Here is a 22,963-nt window from a genome sequence, read left to right as displayed (position 1 = left end):
GGGGGGTTCTGTCACGCCCTGGTCAAAGTATTTTGTGTTCATCTTTATGTATTTGGTCAGGCCAGGGTGTGGCATGGGGTTTTTGTAATTGTGGTGTGTTTGTCTTGGGGTTTTGGTGGTGGTATTGGGATTGTAGCTTAGTGGGTTGTCTAGCAAAGTCTATGGCTGTCTGGAGTGGTTCTCAATCAGAGGCAGATGCTTATCGTTGTCTCTGATTGGGAACCATATTTAGGCAGCCATATTCTTTGAGTTTGTCGTGGGTGATTGTCCTTAGTGTCTTACTTGTACTCTCTGTTAGTTTGCACTAGATAGGCTGTTTTCGGTTTTCATTACGTTTATTGTTTTGTAGTGTTTAGTGTTTAGTCGTGTTTACGTTTTTTTTGTTTAATAAATATGGATCGCAATCGACACGCTGCAGTTTGGTCCGACTCTCCTTCATCACCACTAGAAAACCGTTACAACATGATGAACATACGGAACCTGATTCACTATTTCAAATCAATAAACCAAACTTTAAATGTCCACTTTTGATTTGAGTAATGTAAGTATTTTACATTCTGGTCTCTTTAAAAAAAAAAAATATGTTCCCAGTTTTTTTTTTTTAGATTAAATAATTAACAAAAAAAAAAAAAAAAAAAAAAAATCTAAGGCAATTTTTTTTTAGACAATTATATATATATATATATATGACCTTTTTAGAGATTGATTTGTCTTTCGACTTTCATTGAACAATAAAGTAACATCCATCTAACCTATCGGGAAACATTTAAAAAAAATAAAACACAACCAGAGTTAACATCAAGAAGAAAATACAACATAACGAGAGTGTCCTATTGGCCGGTCTCACTGATGCATCCTGGGATGTGTAGTCTGTGTTTGCGTGCTCGTAAAATCAAGCCTTGCGGATATGGATTAGATACTGACTGTAGACTGGCAGAGAAAGGGGCCCCACCGTGAGAGGGGGGGGGCGTAGAGGGTTTTCTAGGAGTGTTTTAGGGACGCCGGTGAGCGCCGGCGCAGGCCGTCCGACGGCAGTAGCAGATGGAGCCGAACATTCGGGGGTAGCGGGTATCGCAGGGGTCGCAGCAGGGCAGCGTGTTACCCAGACAGGACTGCTGGTGGGGGATACAGCGACGGGGAGAACGCATGGCCCTGCTCTGCAGCTGCATCGCCTCGGCAACATCCTGGTAGATGGACAGACGAGACAGAACACAGACAGGACCGATGTTATACAGTGGAGGGAGGGAGGGAGGGAGGGAGGGAGGGAGGGAGGGAGGGAGGGAGGGAGGGAGGGAGGGAGGGAGGGAGGGAGGGAGGGAGGGAGGGAGGGAGGGGACCCAGAACACAGACAGGACCGATGTTACACAGTGGAGGGAGGGAGGGAGGGAGGGAGGGAGGGAGGGAGGGAGGGAGGGAGGGAGGGAGGGAGGGAGGGAGGGGGAGGGAGGGAGGGGACCCAGAACACAGACAGGACCGATGTTACACAGTGGAGGGAGGGAGGGAGGGAGGGAGGGAGGGAGGGAGGGAGGGAGGGAGGGAGGGAGGGGACCCAGAACACAGACAGGACCGATGTTACACAGTGGAGGGAGGGAGGGGACCCGGTTGGAGGTCGAGTGGAGAGTCTGGTGCTAGGGACGGCAGCAGTAGCAGAAAGCATTGAAGAAGAGGTACTAGCAGGTTTCTACAGCAGTAGCAGAACGAGTTGAAGAAGAGGTACTAGCAGGTTTCTACAGCAGTAGCAGAACGAGTTGAAGAAGAGGTACTAGCAGGTTTCTACAGCAGTAGCAGAACGAGTTGAAGAAGAGGTACTAGCAGGTTTCTACAGCAGTAGCAGAACGAGTTGAAGAAGAGGTACTAGCAGGTTTCTACAGCAGTAGCAGAACGAGTTGAAGAAGAGGTACTAGCAGGTTTCTACAGCAGTAGCAGAACGAGTTGAAGAAGAGGTACTAGCAGGTTTCTACAGCAGTAGCAGAACGAGTTGAAGAAGAGGTACTAGCAGGTTTCTACAGCAGTAGCAGAACGAGTTGAAGAAGAGGTACTAGCAGGTTTCCTGCTCCCACAGCTGCACAGCCTCAACCTCAGCCTGGTGGATGAACAGACAAGACATAACCCAGACAGGACTGCTGGTGAGGGGATACAGCGACAGGGAGAACTCATGGCTCTGCTCCCACAGCTGCACAGCCTCAACCTCACAGACAGAACTGCTGGTGAGGGGATACAGCGACAGGGAGAACTCATGGCTCTGCTCCCACAGCTGCACAGCCTCAACCTCAGCCTGGTGGAATGTATGACCCAGCCAGTTAGCCTGGTCCGAACCAGAAGGAGCCAGAGGGCAGGAGCCTCTGTTTCTATAGCGTGAGGCAGCTTGATGTTGCTTTGATGTACAAGTACAGCCCCTGGACAGAATGTTAGACAGTAGACACCACACATACAGACAGACAGATGGACACACACACACACACACATGTTTGTTTTACTATCCTTGTGGGGACAAAACAACTGATTCCCATTCAAAATCCATTTTTCCCAAACTCTTAACATAACCTTAACCCCTAAATCCTAACCCTAAACCTTAACCCCTAGTTCCTAACTCCTAACCCTTAACTCCTAACCCCTAACCCCTAACTCCTAACCTTAACTCCTAACCCCTAACCCCTAACTCCTAACCTTAACTCCTAACCCTAACCTTAACCCCTAAATCCTAACCCTAAACCTTAACCCCTAGTTCCTAACTCCTAACCCTTAACTCCTAACCCCTAACCCCTACCTCCTAACCTTAACTCCTAACCCCTAACCCCTAACTCTTAACCTTAACTCCTAACCCTAGCCCTTAACTCCTTAGTCTAACCCCTAACGCCTGACCTTAACCTTAACTTCTAACCCCTAACTCCTAACCCTAACTCCTAACCCTAACTCTTAAACCTAAACCTAACCCTAACTCTAACTCCTAACCCTAACTCCTAACCCTAACTCTTAAACCTAAACCTAACCCTAACTCTAACCCTAACTCTAACCCTAACTCCTAACCCTAACTCCTAACCCTAACTGTTAAACCTAAACCTAACCCTAACCCTAACTCCTAACCCTAACTCTAACCCTAACTCCTAACCCTAACTCCTAACCCTATCTCTTAAACCTAAACCTAACCCTAACACCTAACCCCTAACTCCTAACCTAAAACCCTAACTCCTAACCCTAACACTAACCCCTAACTCTTAAACCTAAACCTAACCTTTAACCTAACCACCTAAACCTAAACCTAACCCTTAACCTAACCACCTAAACCTAACCCTAACTCCTAACCCTAACTCTTAAACCTAAACCTAACCCTAACTCCTAACCCTAACTCCTAACTAACGTCTGGTCTCCATTGTTTTACTATCCTTGGTAGAACGTTTGGTCTCCATTGTTTTACTATCCTTGGTAGAACGTCTGGTCTCCATTGTTTTACTATCCTTGGTAGAACGTCTGGTCTCCATAAGTACACAGTAGTAAACCCTAAACATGTTAAAGTGATGTACACGTTGCACGCTGTCATACACAACGAGTAATGATTTAAATAGTATATTGATCCACCTCATCGTAGGTTTCCATGTCCATCAGCAGCTCCTCCTCCTTCTCCTCTTCATCCTCAGACTCTAAGCGGAAACCAACAGGATCCCCTATAGAGAGAGAGCCTTTACCTAAGGGGAGAAACGAAAGGTCAATCCATCAATCCATCAATCAGAATGGGATCGTTTCCTAGAGAGGAATGACTTCAATCAAAACGTTAGCTGGCTAACTGACTGATCCAGCTTTCCGGAACAATCCTCGGCTAACTGACTGATCCAGCTTTCCGGAACAATCCTCGGCTAACTGACTGATCCAGCTTTCTGGAACAATCCTCGGCTAACTGACTGATCCAGCTTTCTGGAACAATCCTCTGCTAACTGACTGATCCAGCTTTCTGGAACAATCCTCGGCTAACTGACTGATCCAGCTTTCTGGAACAATCCTCTGCTAACTGACTGATCCAGCTTTCTGGAACAATCCTCTGCTAACTGATTGATCCAGCTTTCTGGAACAATCCACGGCCAACTGACTGACCCAGCTTTCTGGAACAATCCTCTGTTCTTTCTCACCTGGACAGTAATTACTGTCTACCTAATTACAGCAAATGCAAAAAAAAAACCGAACCTATATCGGAGAGGAAGGAGTCGTCGGTGCGTCTGAGGCCGGGATGGGAGTCGTCTAGACGAACGTTTCCATGAACCAGTCCTGTAGCCAGCTGGATCAGGCACAGGGTCCAGCAGTATAGGAAGACTGAGTTGACCATGCTGATACAACACAATGCTTCACTGAGTGCTGCTTCACTGAGTGCTGCTTCGCTGAGTGCTGCTTCACTGACGGCTGTTTCACTGACAGCTGTTTCACTGACGGCTGCTTCACTGACGGCTGCTTCACTGACGGCTGCTTCACTGACGGCTGTTTCACTGACGGCTGTTTCACTGACGGCTGCTTCACTGACGGCTGCTTCACTGACGGCTGTTTCACTGACGGCTGCTTCACTGACGGCTGTTTCACTGACGGCTGTTTCACTGACGGCTGTTTCACTGACGGCTGCTTCACTGAGTGCTGCGTCACTGAGGGCTGCTTCACTGAGTGCTGCTTCGCTGAGTGCTGCTTCACTGACGGCTGCTTCACTGACGGCTGCTTCACTGAGTGCTGCTTCACTGACGGAAGAGAACTGAGGAAGAGTCATACATAGATGGGGATTATGCCATTACAGTTAAATAACTTTTTTTTTTTTTTTAAAGTAAACTTTGTTGTTTTGCCTAAAATCATTGACAAATGACTAAATGTTTGAGGTCTTCTACAGTCTCTTTTTTTAACTTCAATATCAAATCATTCTGTTTGAGCTATTTTACCTGTAATACATTGCAAAACAGCCTATTTGAATGTGATCTACAAGTGATCTGTAGAGATCTGAGAGAGTTGCAGATATTGTCATAATTTCTCCTCAAGCATTGTAACCGTTCAGAGAGCACACACACACACACACACACTCACAGACCACAACAGCAGTTACATTAGACAAAGTGTCCAGTTGTTTGCGCTTGGCTCAACCTCAGAGGAACATACAGTATTAGATATTAGACAAGTCACATTTGTTTTGCGTGTGTGTGTGCGTACGTGCGTGTGTGTGTGTGTAAAAAGAGCGAATAAGAGAGAGTTAGAGTGGCAGAGAGCGACAGAAAGACAGCGAGAGAAAGAGACAGAGAGAGAGATACAGAGAGAGAGATACAGAGAAAGAGAGACAGAGAAAGAGAGACAGAGATAGAGAGAGAGAGAGACAGAGAGAGATAGAGAGAGACCTGAGAGAGATAGAGAGAAAGAGAGAGATACAGATATAGAGAGAGACAGAGAGAGAGAGAGAGAAAGAGAGAGATACAGATACAGAGAAAGAGAGAGAGAGAGAGAGAGAGAGAGAGAGAGAGAGAGAGAGAGAGAGAGAGAGAGAGAGAGATACAGATATAGAGAGAGAGACAGAGAGACAGAGAGAGAGAGAGACAGAGAGAGAGATACAGAGAAAGAGAGAGAGATAGAGAGAGACCTGAGAGAGATAGAGACAGAGTTAGAGGCAGAGAGAGAAAGAGATGGAGAGAGAAAGCGACAAAGAGGAAGACCGAGAGAGACACAGAGAGAGATACAAAGAAAGAGAGACAGAGAGAGAGAGAGAAAGAGACGGAGATATAGAGATACAGTGAGAAAGAGAAAGTGACGGAGAGAGAGACAGAGAGAGAAAGAGACGGAGAGAGACACAGAGGGAGACAGCGAGAGACAGAGAGAGAGAGACAGAGAGATAGATACAGAGAAAGAGGGAGACAGAGACAGAGAGAGAGAGAAACACACAGAGCAGCTACTGGGTTGTTCAGCTCACCTGTGGCTCCGTGGACTCCTGTGTCTGTGAGTGATCCTCCCATGGTGAGACCAAGAGTCTCTTTATAAAGATGCCCTGAGGAGGGAAGGAGGGAGGAGGTAAGGAGGGATGAGGGAGGCCAGCCCACAGCAGCAGCTACATGGGGGGGATTAAGAGGAGGAGGAGGAGGAGGAAGAGGAGGAGTGCTCACAGTCATGGGCCTTTTCTCAATTGCAAAAACCCTGCGTCCTCTCTTCTCTCTACTCGTCTCCTTATCAAAACCCATTAGTGGAGGAGGTGAGAGGGGTGGGAGTATGCAATTGATAAAAGCATAGCGTTGCCTAGCTCTCTTCAGCCCAGGGTCGTAGTCATAAGCGTCCACAGTAGCAAAACGCTTTGCAATGGATAATGAAAATGAGTGTTTGTTATTGGACACATTTAGGTAGTCCCTCCCTGTTTCAGACCGTTTTCTTCTTGCTTGGTTCCTAGTGAATAGGAGAGTAGTGGGCAGAAGGAGTGGTCATAGAGATAGTCAGTGTGGCCTCCCTGACTCCTCCCTGACTCCTCCCTGATTCCTCCCCTCCCTGTTTCAGACCGTTTTCTTCTTGCTTGGTTCCTAGTGAATAGGAGAGTAGTGGGCAGAAGGAGTGGTCATAGAGATAGTCAGTGTGGCCTCCCTGACTCCTCCCTGACTCCTCCCTGATTCCTCCCTGAATCCTCCCTGACTCCTCCCTGACTCCTCCCTGACTCCTCCCTGAATCCTCCATGACTCTTTCCTGGCTCCTCCCTGACTCCTCCCTGGCCCCTCCCTGACTCCTCCCTGACTCTTTCCTGACTCCTCCCTGGCCCCTCCCTGACTCCTCCCTGGCTCCTCCCTGACTCCTCCCTGGCTCCTCCCTGACTCCTCCCTGACTCCTCCCTGAGTCCTCCCTGAGTCTTTCCTGACTCCTCCCTGGCTCTTTCCTGACTCTTCCCTGACTCCTCCCTGACTCTTCCCTGACTCCGCCCTGACTCTGCCCTGACTCTGCCCTGACTCTGCCCTGACTCCGCCCTGACTCCGCCCTGACTCTGCCCTGACTCTGCCCTGACTCTGCCCTGACTCCTCCCTGACTCCTCCCTGACTCCTCCCTGACTCCTCCCTGACTCCTCCCTGTCTCCATCCCTTGACCATGTGATAATAACATAGAAACTCAGGAGTATGACTGTTGATGTCAGGAGAGGAAAAGGCCTTGTATATAAGCATGCTCTAGTCCAAAGGGAGGAAAAGTACGGCCCACGGGCAGTTACCGGCCCACCGGGCACTTCAATGCGGCTCGCGAGACATAAAATTATTTTTTTAAATGTACCCCTTTTAACACAATGCCCACTTAAGCCGGAAGCACCACTTAAGGAGGAAACACCGTACACCTGGCGACAGTGTCAGAGTCGCTAGACCGTGATGTGACAAGGAAATATCGGCCTGCCAAACCCTCTCCTAACTCGGACGAAGCTGGGCCAATGGTGCGCCGTCTCATAGGTCTCCCAGTCATGGCCAGCTGTGACACAGGCTGGGATCGAACCCGGGTCTTTAGTAACGCCTCAAGCACTGCGATGCCTTAGACCGCTGCGCCACTCGGGAAGCCGCCGCAGGTCGATTTTAACAAACAATTCGTCCCCCCCAAAATATGAGGCCCTCCATTGAATTTCAAAATCCCGACGTGGCCCTCGAGCCAAAAAGTTTGCACAATCCTGCTCTAGTCTATCCTAGTGTTGATGTTAGAGGAGGTTAAAGGCCTTGTATATAAAACATGCTCTAGTCTATCCTAGTGTTGATGTTAGAGGAGGTTAAAGGCCTTGTATATAAAACATGCTCTAGTCTATCCTAGTGTTGATGTTAGAGGAGGTTAAAGGCCTTGTATATAAAACATGCTCTAGTCTATCCTAGTGTTGATGTTAGAGGAGGTTAAAGGCCTTGTATATAAAACATGCTCTAGTCTATCCTAGTGTTGATGTCAGGAGAGGTTAAAAGCCTTGTATATAAAACATGCTCTAGTCTATCCTAGTGTTGATGTTAGAGGAGGTTAAAAGCCTTGTATATAAAACATGCTCTAGTCTATCCTAGTGTTGATGTCAGGAGAGGTTAAAGGCCTTGTATATAAAACATGCTCTAGTCTATCCTAGTGTTGATGTTAGAGGTTAAAGGCCTTGTATATAAAACATGCTCTAGTCTATCCTAGTGTTGATGTTAGAGGAGGTTAAAGGCCTTGTATATAAAACATGCTCTAGTCTATCCTAGTGTTGATGTTAGAGGAGGTTAAAGGCCTTGTATATAAAACATGCTCTAGTCTATCCTAGGGCTAGCAGGTAGGTTAGTGTCTATAGTTTCTACATCATTATGGACAGGTTAGTGTCTATAGTTTCTCCATCATTATGGACAGGTTAGTGTCTATAGTTGCTCCATCATTATGGACAGGTTAGTGTCTATAGTTTCTCCATCATTATGGACAGGTTAGTGTCTATAGTCTCTCTATCATTATGGACAGGTTAGTGTCTATAGTTGCTCCATCATTATGGACAGGTTAGTGTCTATAGTTTCTACATCATTATGGACAGGTTAGTGTCTATAGTTGCTCCATCATTATGGACAGGTTAGTGTCTATAGTTGCTCCATCATTATGGACAGGTTAGTGTCTATAGTTTCTCCATCATTATGGACAGGTTAGTGTCTATAGTCTCTCTATCATTATGGACAGGTTAGTGTCTATAGTTGCTCCATCATTATGGACAGGTTAGTGTCTATAGTTTCTCCATCATTATGGACAGGTTAGTGTCTATAGTTGCTCCATCATTATGGACAGGTTAGTGTCTATAGTCTCTCTATCATTATGGACAGGTTAGTGTCTATAGTTTCTCCATCATTATGGACAGGTTAGTGTCTATAGTTGCTCCATCATTATGGACAGGTTAGTGTCTATAGTTTCTCCATCATTATGGACAGGTTAGTGTCTATAGTCTCTCTATCATTATGGACAGGTTAGTGTCTATAGTTGCTCCATCATTATGGACAGGTTAGTGTCTATAGTCTCTCCATCATTATGGACAGGTTAGTGTCTATAGTTGCTCCATCATGGACAGGTTAGTGTCTATAGTTGCTCCATCATTATGGACAGGTTAGTGTCTATAGTTGCTCCATCATTATGGACAGGTTAGTGTCTATAGTTGCTCCATCATTATGGACAGGTTAGTGTCTATAGTTGCTCCATCATTATGGACAGGTTAGTGTCTATAGTTGCTCCATCATTATGGACAGGTTAGTGTCTATAGTTGCTCCATCATTATGGACAGGTTAGTGTCTATAGTTGCTCCATCATTATGGACAGGTTAGTGTCTATAGTTGCTCCATCATTATGGACAGGTTAGTGTCTATAGTTGCTCCATCATTATGGACAGGTTAGTGTCTATAGTTGCTCCATCATTATGGACAGGTTAGTGTCTATAGTCTCTCTATCATTATGGACAGGTTAGTGTCTATAGTTGCTCCATCATTATGGACAGGTTAGTGTCTATAGTCTCTCTATCATTATGGACAGGTTAGTGTCTATAGTTTCTCCATCATTATGGACAGGTTAGTGTCTATAGTCTCTCTATCATTATGGACAGGTTAGTGTCTATAGTTGCTCCATCATTATGGACAGGTTAGTGTCTATAGTTGCTCCATCATTATGGACAGGTTAGTGTCTTTACAGACCAATCAGACTGAAATAATGTGGTTTTCTTAACAGGATTGGTAATTAACATACATGTATAAACGACTTAACAGCCTTGCATTGTATTTAGATTTTTTCAATGGGCACTATGTATAATATATAGATGTGTACTATAATATATAGATGTGCACTATGTATAATATATAGATGTGTACTATGCATAATATATAGATGTGTACTATCTATAATATATAGATGTGTACTATCTATAATATATAGATGTGTACTATGCATAATATATAGATGTGTACTATAATATATAGATGTGTACTATAAAATATAGATGTGTACTATGCATAATATATAGCCTAATGAATGGGCACTATGCATAATATATAGATGTGTACTATGTATAATATATAGATGTGTACTATAATATATAGATGTGTACTATGTATAATATATAGATGTGTACCATGTATAATATATAGATGTGTACTATAATATATAGATGTGTACTATAATATATAGATGTGTACTGTGTATAATATATAGATGTGTACCATGTATAATATATAGATGTGTACTATAATATATAGATGTGTACTATGTATAATATATAGATGTGTACCATGTATAATATATAGATGTGTACTATAATATATAGATGTGTGTATAATATATAGATGTGTACCATGTATAATATATAGATGTGTACTATAATATATAGATGTGTACTATGTATAATATATAGGTGTGTACTATAATATATAGATGTGTACTATGTATAATATATAGATGTGTACTATGCATAATATATAGATGTGTACTATGTATAATATAAAGATGTGTACTATAATATATAGATGTGTACTATCTATAATATAAAGATGTGTACTATAATATATAGATGTGTACTATATAGATAATATATAGATGTGTACTATGCATAATATATAGATGTGTACTATAATATATAGATGTGTACTATGTATAATATATAGATGTGTACTATGCATAATATATAGATGTGTACTATGCATAATATATAGATGTGTACTATGCATAATATATAGATGTGTACTATATAATATATAGATGTGTACTATAATATATAGATGTGTACTATAATATATAGATGTGTACTATAATATATAGATGTGTACTATAATATATAGATGTGTACTATGTATAATATATAGATGTGTACTATGCATAATATATAGATGTGTACTATGCATAATATATAGATGTGTACTATGTATAATATATAGATGTGTACTATAATATATAGATGTGTACTATGCATAATATATAGATGTGTACTATGCATAATATATAGATGTGTACTATGCATAATATATAGATGTGTACTATGTATAATATATAGATGTGTACTATGCATAATATATAGATGTGTACTATGTATAATATATAGATGTGTACTATGTATAATATATAGATGTGTACTATCTATAATATATAGATGTGTACTATGCATAATATATAGATGTGTACTATGTATAATATATAGATGTGTACTATACATAATATATAGATGTGTACTATACATAATATATAGATGTGTACTATACATATATAGATGTGTACTATACATAATATATAGATGTGTACTATACATATATAGATGTGTACTATACATAATATATAGATGTGTACTATGTATAATATATAGATGTGTACTATACATAATATATAGATGTGTACTATGTATAATATATAGATGTGTACTATACATAATATATAGATGTGTACTATGTATAATATATAGATGTGTACTATGTATAATATATAGATGTGTACTATGTATAATATATAGATGTGTACTATGTATAATATATAGATGTGTACTATGTATAATATATAGATGTGTACTATGTATAATATATAGATGTGTACTATGTATAATATATAGATGTGTACTATGTATAATATATAGATGTGTACTATGTATAATATATAGATGTGTACTATACATAATATATAGATGTGTACTATACATAATATATAGATGTGTACTATGTATAATATATAGATGTGTACTATGCATAATATATAGATGTGTACTATGCATAATATATAGATGTGTACTATGTATAATATATAGATGTGTACTATGCATAATATATAGATGTGTACTATACATATATAGATGTGTACTATGCATAATATATAGATGTGTACTATGTATAATATATAGATGTGTACTATGTATAATATATAGATGTGTACTATGTATAATATATAGATGTGTACTATACATATATAGATGTGTACTATGTATAATATATAGATGTGTACTATGCATAATATATAGATGTGTACTATGCATAATATATAGATGTGTACTATGTATAATATATAGATGTGTACTATGCATAATATATAGATGTGTACTATGTATAATATATAGATGTGTACTATGCATAATATATAGATGTGTACTATCTATAATATATAGATGTGTACTATCTATAATATATAGATGTGTACTATCTATAATATATAGATGTGTACTATGCATAATATATAGATGTGTACTATGTATAATATATAGATGTGTACTATACATAATATATAGATGTGTACTATACATAATATATAGATGTGTACTATGCATAATATATAGATGTGTACTATGCATAATATATAGATGTGTACTATGTATAATATATAGATGTGTACTATACATAATATATAGATGTGTACTATACATAATATATAGATGTGTACTATACATAATATATAGATGTGTACTATACATAATATATAGATGTGTACTATCTATAATATATAGATGTGTACTATGTATAATATATAGATGTGTACTATACATAATATATAGATGTGTACTATACATAATATATAGATGTGTACTATGTATAATATATAGATGTGTACTATACATAATATATAGATGTGTACTATACATAATATATAGATGTGTACTATGTATAATATATAGATGTGTACTATATAATATATAGATGTGTACTATACATAATAATATATAGATGTGTACTATTAATATATAGATGTGTACTATACATAATATATAGATGTGTACTATGCATAATATATAGATGTGTACTATGCATAATATATAGATGTGTACTATACATAATATATAGATGTGTACTATGCATAATATATAGATGTGTACTATACATATATAGATGTGTACTATGTATAATATATAGATGTGTACTATAATATATAGATGTGCACTATGTATAATATATAGATGTGTACTATGCATAATATATAGATGTGTACTATCTATAATATATAGATGTGTACTATCTATAATATATAGATGTGTACTATGCATAATATATAGATGTGTACTATGTATAATATATAGATGTGTACTATGCATAATATATAGATGTGTACTATCTATAATATATAGATGTGTACTATACATAATATATAGATGTGTACTATACATAATATATAGATGTGTACTATACATAATATATAGATGTGTACTATACATAATATATAGATGTGTACTATCATAATATATATAGATGTGTACTATGTATAATATATAGATGTGTACTATACATAATATATAGATGTGTACTATACATAATATATAGATGTGTACTATACAGATATAGATGTGTACTATGCATAATATATAGATGTGTACTATACATAATATATAGATGTGTACTATGCATAATATATAGCCTAATAAATGGGAAATACATGAATTGTCTAATCCATATTGTGTTGTATTAAAGCCATTGTTTCAACATCAATGAAACTCCCTTCCAGGTAACGAACAGGAAGTACACCCTTACCATGCTCAAATGAATGGCAAATAGATTGACCTTTTACATGTTCTGATTGGTGAACGTAACAGATGTACTGTTCCCAGAAGTGTTCTTCATTGACGTGGTTATTTACAAGGCTTCAATCAAGTCCTCAGTCAAGAAACAAGGGACTGCAGCACAAACAGAACCCCTAAATGTAGTGCACTACCTATGACCAGTCAAATGTAGTGCACTACCTATGACCAGTCAAATGTAGTGCACTACCTATGACCAGTCAAATGTAGTGCACTACCTATGACCAGTCAAATGTAGTGCACTACCTATGACCAGTCAAATGTAGTGCACTACCTATGACCAGTCAAATGTAGTGCACTACCTATGACCAGTCAAATGTAGTGCACTACCTATGACCAGTCAAATGTAGTGCACTACCTATGACCAGTCAAATGTAGTGCACTACCTATGACCAGTCAAATGTAGTGCACTACCTATTACCAGTCAAAAGTAGTGCACTACCTATGACCAGTCAAATGTAGTGCACTACCTATGACCAGTCAAATGTAGTGCACTACCTATGACCAGTCAAATGTAGTGCACTACCTATGACCAGTCAAATGTAGTGCACTACCTATGACCAGTCAAATGTAGTGCACTACCTATGACCAGTCAAATGTAGTGCACTACATATGACCAGTCAAATGTAGTGCACTACCTATGACCAGTCAAATGTAAAAGTGCACTACCTATGACCAGTCAAATGTAGTGCACTACCTATGACCAGTCAAATGTAGTGCACTACCTATGACCAGTCAAATGTAGTGCACTACCTATGACCAGTCAAATGTAGTGCACTACCTATGACCAGTCAAATGTAGTGCACTACCTATGACCAGTCAAATGTAGTGCACTACCTATGACCAGTCAAATGTAGTGCACTACCTATGACCAGTCAAATGTAGTGCACTACCTATGACCAGTCAAATGTAGTGCACTACCTATGACCAGTCAAATGTAGTGCACTACCTATGACCAGTCAAATGTAGTGCACTACCTATGACCAGTCAAATGTAGTGCACTAAACAGGGAATAGGCTTCCATTTGGGATTCCTCTTTGTTTTTGGGGATTGTTGACTTGACCTCCCTCTGTGTGTACGTACTTTAGTCTTGCCTTAATGGACACATAATAAAAGCCCTTCATGGACACATAATAAAAGCCCTTCATGGACACATAATAAAAGCCCTTCATGGACACATAATAAAAGCCCTTCATGGACACATAATAAAAGCCCTTCATGGACACATAATAAAAGCCCTTAATGGACACATAATAAAAGCCCTTAATGGACACATAATAAAAGCCCTTCATGGACACATAATAAAAGCCCTTCATGGACACATAATAAAAGCCCTTCATGGACACATAATAAAAGCCCTTCATGGACACATAATAAAAACCCTTAATGGACACATAATAAAAGCCCTTCATGGACACATAATAAAAGCCCTTCATGGACACATAATAAAAACCCTTAATGGACACATAATAAAAGCCCTTAATGGACACATAATAAAAACCCTTAATGGACACATAATAAAAGCCCTTAATGGACACATAATAAAAACCCTTAATGGACACATAATAAAAGCCCTTCATGGACACATAATAAAAGCCCTTCATGGACACATAATAAAAGCCCTTCATGGACACATAATAAAAACCCTTAATGGACACATAATAAAAACCCTTAATGGACACATAATAAAAGCCCTTCATGGACACATAATAAAAACCCTTCATGGACACATAATAAAAGCCCTTCATGGACACATAATAAAAACCCTTAATGGACACATAATAAAAGCCCTTCATGGACACATAATAAAAGCCCTTCATGGACACATAATAAAAACCCTTAATGGACACATAATAAAACCCTTAATGGACACATAATAAAAGCCCTTCATGGACACAGGAAACATAATCGTTTTCTATGTGAACACGGTTCATCTGTGAGCGTTAACTAGACGGCTGCTCAGTGGAAAGACCTGAAAGTAGAGTCACTCTCCTCTTTAACACGATGTCATGTAACGGGATTCTTCCGTCGAAGGAGAGGAGGACCAAAATGCAGCGTGGTTGAAAACCATGTTTGTTTTTTAATAAGAAAACGATACATGAATAAACTACAAAAGTGTAAACCCGAAACAGTCCCGTGTGGAACAAACACTGACACAGGAGACAACCACCCACAAAACCCAACACAAAACAGGCTACCTAAATATGGTTCCCAATCAGAGACAATGACTAACACCTGCCTCTGATTGAGAACCATATCAGGCCAGACATAGAAATAGACAAACTAGACACACAACATAGAATGCCCACTCAGATCACACCCTGACCAAACAAAACATAGAAACATACAAAGCAAACTATGGTCAGGGTGTGACATGTCATCCCACATCCTCTTTAATGGAGGTACAGTGGGCTCCAAAATGACTGGCACCTCTGACTGGCAACGCACAAACAATACTTAAAAACAAATATAAACAATATAATTATAGAGATAAAATCAAAATACCAACATGCGAGAAATACTGTATTTTATTAATGTTTAAATGGAACTAACCAAAATCATACAATTATTTAATACAAAATACATTTCACCAAAATCAAGGTTTCATAATTATTGGCACTCCTCATTTAGTACTTAGTGCAAACCACCTCTGGCAAGGATAACAGCATGGAGTCTTTTCCTGTGATGTTTGACAAGGTTAAGGAACACGTTTGGAGGGATTTTGGACTATTCCTCTATGTAGATCCTTTCAAGATCCTTCACATTCTTGGGTTTGCGCTTATCAACTGCCCTCTTCCACTCAGACCACAGGTTTTCCATTGGATTGAGGTCCGGCCACTGAGATGGCAGAACATTGATTTTGTCGTCACAGAACCATTTCTGTGTGGATCTTGAGGTATGTTTCGGGTCATTGTCTTGTTGGAAAGTCCACCTACGGCCAAGTTCCAGCCTTCTGGCAGAGGCAACCAGATTGTCAGCCATAATTGCCTGATACTTGGTGGAATTCATTATGCCATCAATCTTAACCAGTGCCCCTGGACCTCTGGAATTAAAACAGCCCCAAAACATCACTGACCCATCACCATATTTCACCGTGGGTATGAGGTGCCTCTGGACCTCTGGAATTAAAACAGCCCCAAAACATCACTGGCCCACCATCACATTTCACCGTGGGTATGAGGTGCCCCTGGACCTCTGGAATTAAAACAGCCCCAAAACATCACTGACCCACCACCATATTTCACCGTGGGTATGAGGTGCCTCTCCTTGTATGCATCTCTGTTTCACCGTGGGTATGAGGTGCCTCTCCTTGTATGCATCTCTGTTTCACCGTGGGTATGAGGTGCCTCTCCTTGTATGCATCTCTGTTTCACCGTGGGTATGAGGTGCCTCTCCTTGTATGCATCTCTGTTTCACCGTGGGTATGAGGTGCCTCTCCTTGTATGCCTCCATGTTTCACCGTGGGTATGAGGTGCCTCTCCTTGTATGGATCTCTGTTTCACCGTGGGTATGAGGTGCCTCTCCTTGTATGCCTCCATGTTTCACCGTGGGTATGAGGTGCCTCTCCTTGTATGCATCTCTGTTTCACCGTGGGTATGAGGTGCCTCTCCTTGTATGCATCTCTGTTTCACCGTGGGTATGAGGTGCCTCTCCTTGTATGCATCTCTGTTTCACCGTGGGTATGAGGTGCCTCTCCTTGTATGCATCTTTGTTTCACCGTGGGTATGAGGTGCCTCTCCTTGTATGCATCTCTGTTTCGACGCCAAACATGCCGATGCTGTATCTGACCAGAGCACCTTCTTCCAGTCATAATTTAAATGACGTTTGGTAAACTCCAAGCGCTTTGCGTCTGTGTCTGGAGGTCAGAAAGGGCTTTTTCTTCTGGCAACCCTTCCAAAGAGCCTGTGGTTGTGGAGGTGGAGTCTGACCCCTCCTATATAGACATATTACCCAACCCCTCCTATAGACACATTACCCAACCCCTCCTATAGATGCATTACCCAACCCCTCCTTTAGACACATTACCCAACCCCTCCTATAGACACATTACCCAGCCCCTCCTATATAGACACATTACCCAACCCCTCCTATAGACACATTACCCAACCCCTCCTATAGACACATTACCCAACCCCTCCTATAGACACATTACCCAACCCCTCCTATAGACACATTACCCAACCCCTCCAATAGACACATTACCCAACCCCTCCTATATAGACACATTACCCAACCCCTCCTATAGACACATTACCCAACCCCTCCTATAGACACATTACCCAACCCCTCCTATAGACACATTACCCAACCCCTCCTATAGACACATTACCCAACCCTTCCAATAGACACATTACCCAACCCCTCCTATATAGACACATTACCCAACCCCTCCTATATAGACACATTACCCAACCCCTCCTATATAGACACATTACCCAACCCCTCCTATATAGACACATTACCCAACCCCTCCTATAGACACATTACCCAACCCCTCCTATAGACACATTACCCAACCCCTCCTATAGACACATTACCCAACCCCTCCTATATAGACACATTACCCAACCCCTCCTATAGACACATTACCCAACCCCTCCTATAGACACATTACCTAATCCCTCCTATATAGACACATTACCCAACCCCTCCTATATAGACACATTACCCAACCCCTCCTATATAGACACATTACCCAACCCCTCCTATAGACACATTACCCAACCCCTCCTATAGACACATTACCCAACCCCTCCAATAGACACATTACCCAACCCCTCCTATATAGACACATTACCCAACCCCTCCTATAGACACATTACCCAACCCCTCCTATAGACACATTACCCAACCCCTCCTATAGACACATTACCCAACCCCTCCTATAGACACATTACCCAACCCCTCCTATAGACACATTACCCAACCCCTACAATAGACACATTACCCAACCCCTCCTATATAGACACATTACCCAACCCCTCCTATAGACACATTACCCAACCCCTCCTATAGACACATTACCCAACCCCTCCAATATAGACACATTACCCAACCCCTCCTATAGACACATTACCCAACCCCTCCTATATAGACACTTTACCCAACCCCTCCTATATAGACACATTACCCAACCCCTCCTATATAGACACATTACCCAACAACCCTACAATAGACACATTACCCAACCCCTCCTATATAGACACATTACCCAACCCCTCCTATATAGACACATTACCCAACCCCTCCTATATAGACACATTACCCAACCCCTCCTATATAGACACATTACCCAACAACCCTACAATAGACACATTACCCAACCCCTCCTATATAGACACATTACCCAACCCCTCCTATATAGACACATTACCCAACAACCCTACAATAGACACATTACCCAACCCCTCCTATATAGACACATTACCCAACCCCTCCTATATAGACACATTACCCAACCCCTCCTATATAGACACATTACCCAACCCCTCCTATATAGACACATTACCCAACCCCTCCTATATAGACACATTACCCAACCCCTCCTATATAGACACATTACCCAACCCCTCCTATATAGACACATTACCCAACCCCTCCTATAGACACATTACCCAACCCCTCCTATAGACACATTACCCAACCCTCCAATATAGACACATTACCCAACCCCTCCTATAGACACATTACCCAACCCCTCCTATATAGACACTTTACCCAACCCCTCCTATATAGACACATTACCCAACCCCTCCTATATAGACACATTACCCAACAACCCTACAATAGACACATTACCCAACCCCTCCTATATAGACACATTACCCAACCCCTCCTATATAGACACATTACCCAACAACCCTACAATAGACACATTACCCAACCCCTCCTATATAGACACATTACCCAACCCCTCCTATAGACACATTACCCAACCCCTCCTATAGACACATTACCCAACCCCTCCAATATAGACACATTACCCAACCCCTCCTATAGACACATTACCCAACCCCTCCTATATAGACACATTACCCAACCCCTCCTATAGACACTTTACCCAACCCCTCCAATAGACACATTACCCAACCCCTCCTATATAGACACATTACCCAACCCCTCCTATAGACACATTACCCAACCCCTCCTATAGACACATTACCCAACCCCTCCAGTATAGACACATTACCCAACCCCTCCTATAGACACATTACCCAACCCCTCCTATATAGACACATTACCCAACCCCTCCTATATAGACACATTACACAGACACACAGTATGTTGTAGAATATGGATCATCATTAATAAGTAGCTGATTACAGTTGGCTTGTTTAGCACTTAATGTGAAGGGATTTACCCAGAAGTCATTGTTTTTCCATTCCTTTGACCTCACTAATGACTGTCAACATAGTTGTTCAGTGCTTCACAGATCTGCTATGACGTCTGATTCCATGAACCGTTTGTACTGGGGGAGGTTTGTTCATGTAAGCAGATAAAGTTTGTTTTTAATAACGTGTCACTTATCTCGATGATTGTTTATAGTATTTTGTAATAATGTATAACAATTCTCAGTACAGAATACAGAATATTTAGCACAGGTCTATGAGTAACAATCTTTTATAAAATAATGAATACTGCTCTATTTTATTTTAATAGGTAAACAGGAAGTACCAAGTCAACCTGTATGTTATTATGATTCAATATATTTCTCAGTAAATGTTTTGAAAAACATCAAATTTGAGTACAAATCCATTTGTCGATCTGGTCACTCTGTGGTCTAATGTATGTAGTAGCATTGCTCATTCGGATGTAATATACTCAGAATGGGGACTGATAGGGAGAGGCCAGATGCATTTCCTGGAATTGGTGAGTCGCCAAAACCTTTGCAAATACATCTCCCAACGCATCTTGTTGAACTCTGCATTGCTTTTAGGGACATATTTAATTTAAGAGATTTTTAAAAATGTTATTTATATAATGCTTCATAGAACATTTTTAATGGGAATTCCTGGCAGTGGTTATTTATGGTGGTCAGCGTAAGTCAGTACGGAAGTCACACATGAAAGCAATGAATCATCAGTTTGGATGATGTTATACAGTAGGTCAACCAGTGGGAGGGGGGGGGGGGCTGGAGGCCTAGGTCTAGGTCTAATGAGCATCAGCATGGGGCGGGGGGCTGGAGGCCTAGGTCTAGGTCTAATGAGCATCAGCATGGGGCGGGGGGGCTGGAGGCCTAGGTCTAGGTCTAATGAGCATCAGCATGGAGTGGGGTGGGGGGGGCTGGAGGCCTAGGTCTGGGTCTAATGAGCATCAGCATGGGGCGGGGGGCTGGAGGCCTAGGTCTAGGTCTAATGAGCATCAGCATGGAGTGGGGTGGGGGGCTGGAGGCCTAGGTCTGGGTCTAATGAGCATCAGCATGGGGTGGGGGGCTGGAGGCCTAGGTCTGGGTCTGGGTCTAATGAGCATCAGCATGGGGTGGGGGGGGCTGGAGGCCTAGGTCTGGGTCTAATGAGCATCAGCATGGGGTGGGGGGCTGGAGGCCTAGGTCTAGGTCTAATGAGCATCAGCATGGGGTGGGGGGCTGGAGGCCTAGGTCTGGGTCTAATGAGCATCAGCATGGGGTGGGGGGCTGGAGGCCTAGGTCTGGGTCTAATGAGCATCAGCATGGGGTGGGGGGCTGGAGGCCTAGGTCTAGGTCTAATGAGCATCAGCATGGGGTGGGGGGGGCTGGAGGCCTAGGTCTGGGTCTAATGAGCATCAGCATGGGGTGGGGGGCTGGAGGCCTAGGTCTGGGTCTAATGAGCATCAGCATGGGGTGGGGTGGGGGGCTGGAGGCCTAGGTCTGGGTCTAATGAGCATCAGCATGGGGTGGCGGGGGGCTGGAGGCCTAGGTCTGGGTCTAATGAGCATCAGCATGGGGTGGTGGGGGCTGGAGGCCTAGGTCTGGGTCTAATGAGCATCGGCATGGGGTGGGGGGCTGGAGGCCTAGGTCTGGGTCTAATGAGCATCAGCATGGGGCGGGGGGCTGGAGGCCTAGGTCTGGGTCTAATGAGCATCAGCATGGGGTGGTGGGGGGCTGGAGGCCTAGGTCTGGGTCTAATGAGCATCAGCATGGGGTGGGGGGCTAGGTCTGGGTCTAATGAGCATCAGCATGGGGTGGGGGCAGGAGGCCTAGGTCTGGGTCTAATGAGCATCAGCATGGGGTGGGGGGCAGGAGGCCTAGGTCTGGGTCTAATGAGCATCAGCATGGGGCGGGGGGGTCTGGAGGCCTAGGTCTGGGTCTAATGAGCATCAGCATGGAGTGGGGTGGGGGGCTGGAGGCCTAGGTCTAGGTCTAATGAGCATCAGCATGGGGTGGGGGGCTGGAGGCCTAGGTCTAGGTCTAATGAGCATCAGCATGGGGTGGGGGGCTGGAGGCCTAGGTCTGGGTCTAATGAGCATTAACATGGGGCGGGGGGCTAGGTCTGGGTCCAATGAGCATCAGCATGGGGAGGGGGGGCTGGAGGCCTAGGTCTGGGTCTAATGAGCATCAGCATGGGGTGGGGGGCTGGAGGCCTAGGTCTGGGTCTAATGAGCATCAGCATGGGGTGGGGGGGGCAGGAGGCCTAGGTCTGGGTCTAATGATCATCAGAAATATTCAACAAAATGCAGAGAACGATTCTAGCTTCGATAGGAGTGACATTTTTTTGAAGAAAATTGAATCCCTTCCTTTTGGCTGATCCATATGCAGTTTTTTTTCTTCCAGAGGGAGCAGGTACTATGAGTCACATCCCTCGGGACAAGACCTGTGACTGCGGAGCAGGGCGCCTCTGAAAGGAGCACTGGGGTGGTGTTAAAGAGATGTTGGCAACGAGGCCCTTTATCTACTGACTCAGAGTCAGATGAAGCACTTAATCTACTGACCCAGAGTCAGGTGAGGCCCTTTATCTACTGACCCAGAGTCAGAGTTCCTTCATCTACTGACCCAGAGTCAGATGAAGCCCTTAATCTACTGACCCAGAGTCAGATGAAGCCCTTAATCTACTGACCCAGAGTCAGATGAAGCACTTAATCTACTGACCCAGAGTCAGAGTTCCTTTATCTACTGACCCAGAGTCAGATGAAGCCCTTAATCTACTGACCCAGAGTCAGATGAGGCCCTTAATCTACTGACCCAGAGTCAGAGTTCCTTTATCTACTGACCCAGAGTCAGATGAGGCCCTTAATCTACTGACCCAGAGTCAGATGAAGCCCTTTATCTACTGACCCAGAGTCAGATGAGGCCCTTTATCTCCTGACCCAGAGTCAGAGATCCTTTATCTACTGACCCATAGTCAGATGAGGCCCTTTATCTACTGACCCACAATCAGAGATCCTTTATCTACCGACCCAGAGTCAGATGAGGTCCTTTATCTACTGACCCAGAGTCAGATGAGGTCCTTTATCTACTGACCCAGAGTCAGATGAGGTCCTTTATCTACTGACCCAGAGTCAGATGAGGTCCTTTATCTACTG

General features: G+C 42.3%; 1 protein-coding gene across 1 annotated transcript; it reads right to left on the bottom strand.

The window, feature by feature from the left end:
- Nucleotides 1-466: 466 nt before the first annotated feature.
- On the bottom strand, nucleotides 467-6,018 carry LOC121843871 (agouti related neuropeptide). Its single transcript, XM_042313736.1, has 4 exons — nucleotides 5,921-6,018; nucleotides 4,177-4,726; nucleotides 3,577-3,683; nucleotides 467-1,184 (listed from the first exon to the last, which is right to left on the bottom strand). Exons 2-4 carry the CDS (start codon nucleotides 4,313-4,315, stop codon nucleotides 993-995), a joined length of 438 nt encoding a protein of 145 aa, XP_042169670.1. The 5' UTR covers nucleotides 4,316-4,726; nucleotides 5,921-6,018; the 3' UTR covers nucleotides 467-992.
- Nucleotides 6,019-22,963: the final 16,945 nt, after the last annotated feature.

Source organism: Oncorhynchus tshawytscha, unplaced genomic scaffold (assembly GCF_018296145.1).
Source record: "Oncorhynchus tshawytscha isolate Ot180627B unplaced genomic scaffold, Otsh_v2.0 Un_contig_8804_pilon_pilon, whole genome shotgun sequence".
Classification (NCBI taxonomy): Eukaryota; Metazoa; Chordata; class Actinopteri; order Salmoniformes; family Salmonidae; genus Oncorhynchus; species Oncorhynchus tshawytscha.
Note: the sequence above shows the minus strand (reverse complement) of the source record. Positions and strands in the feature narration are given on the sequence as shown.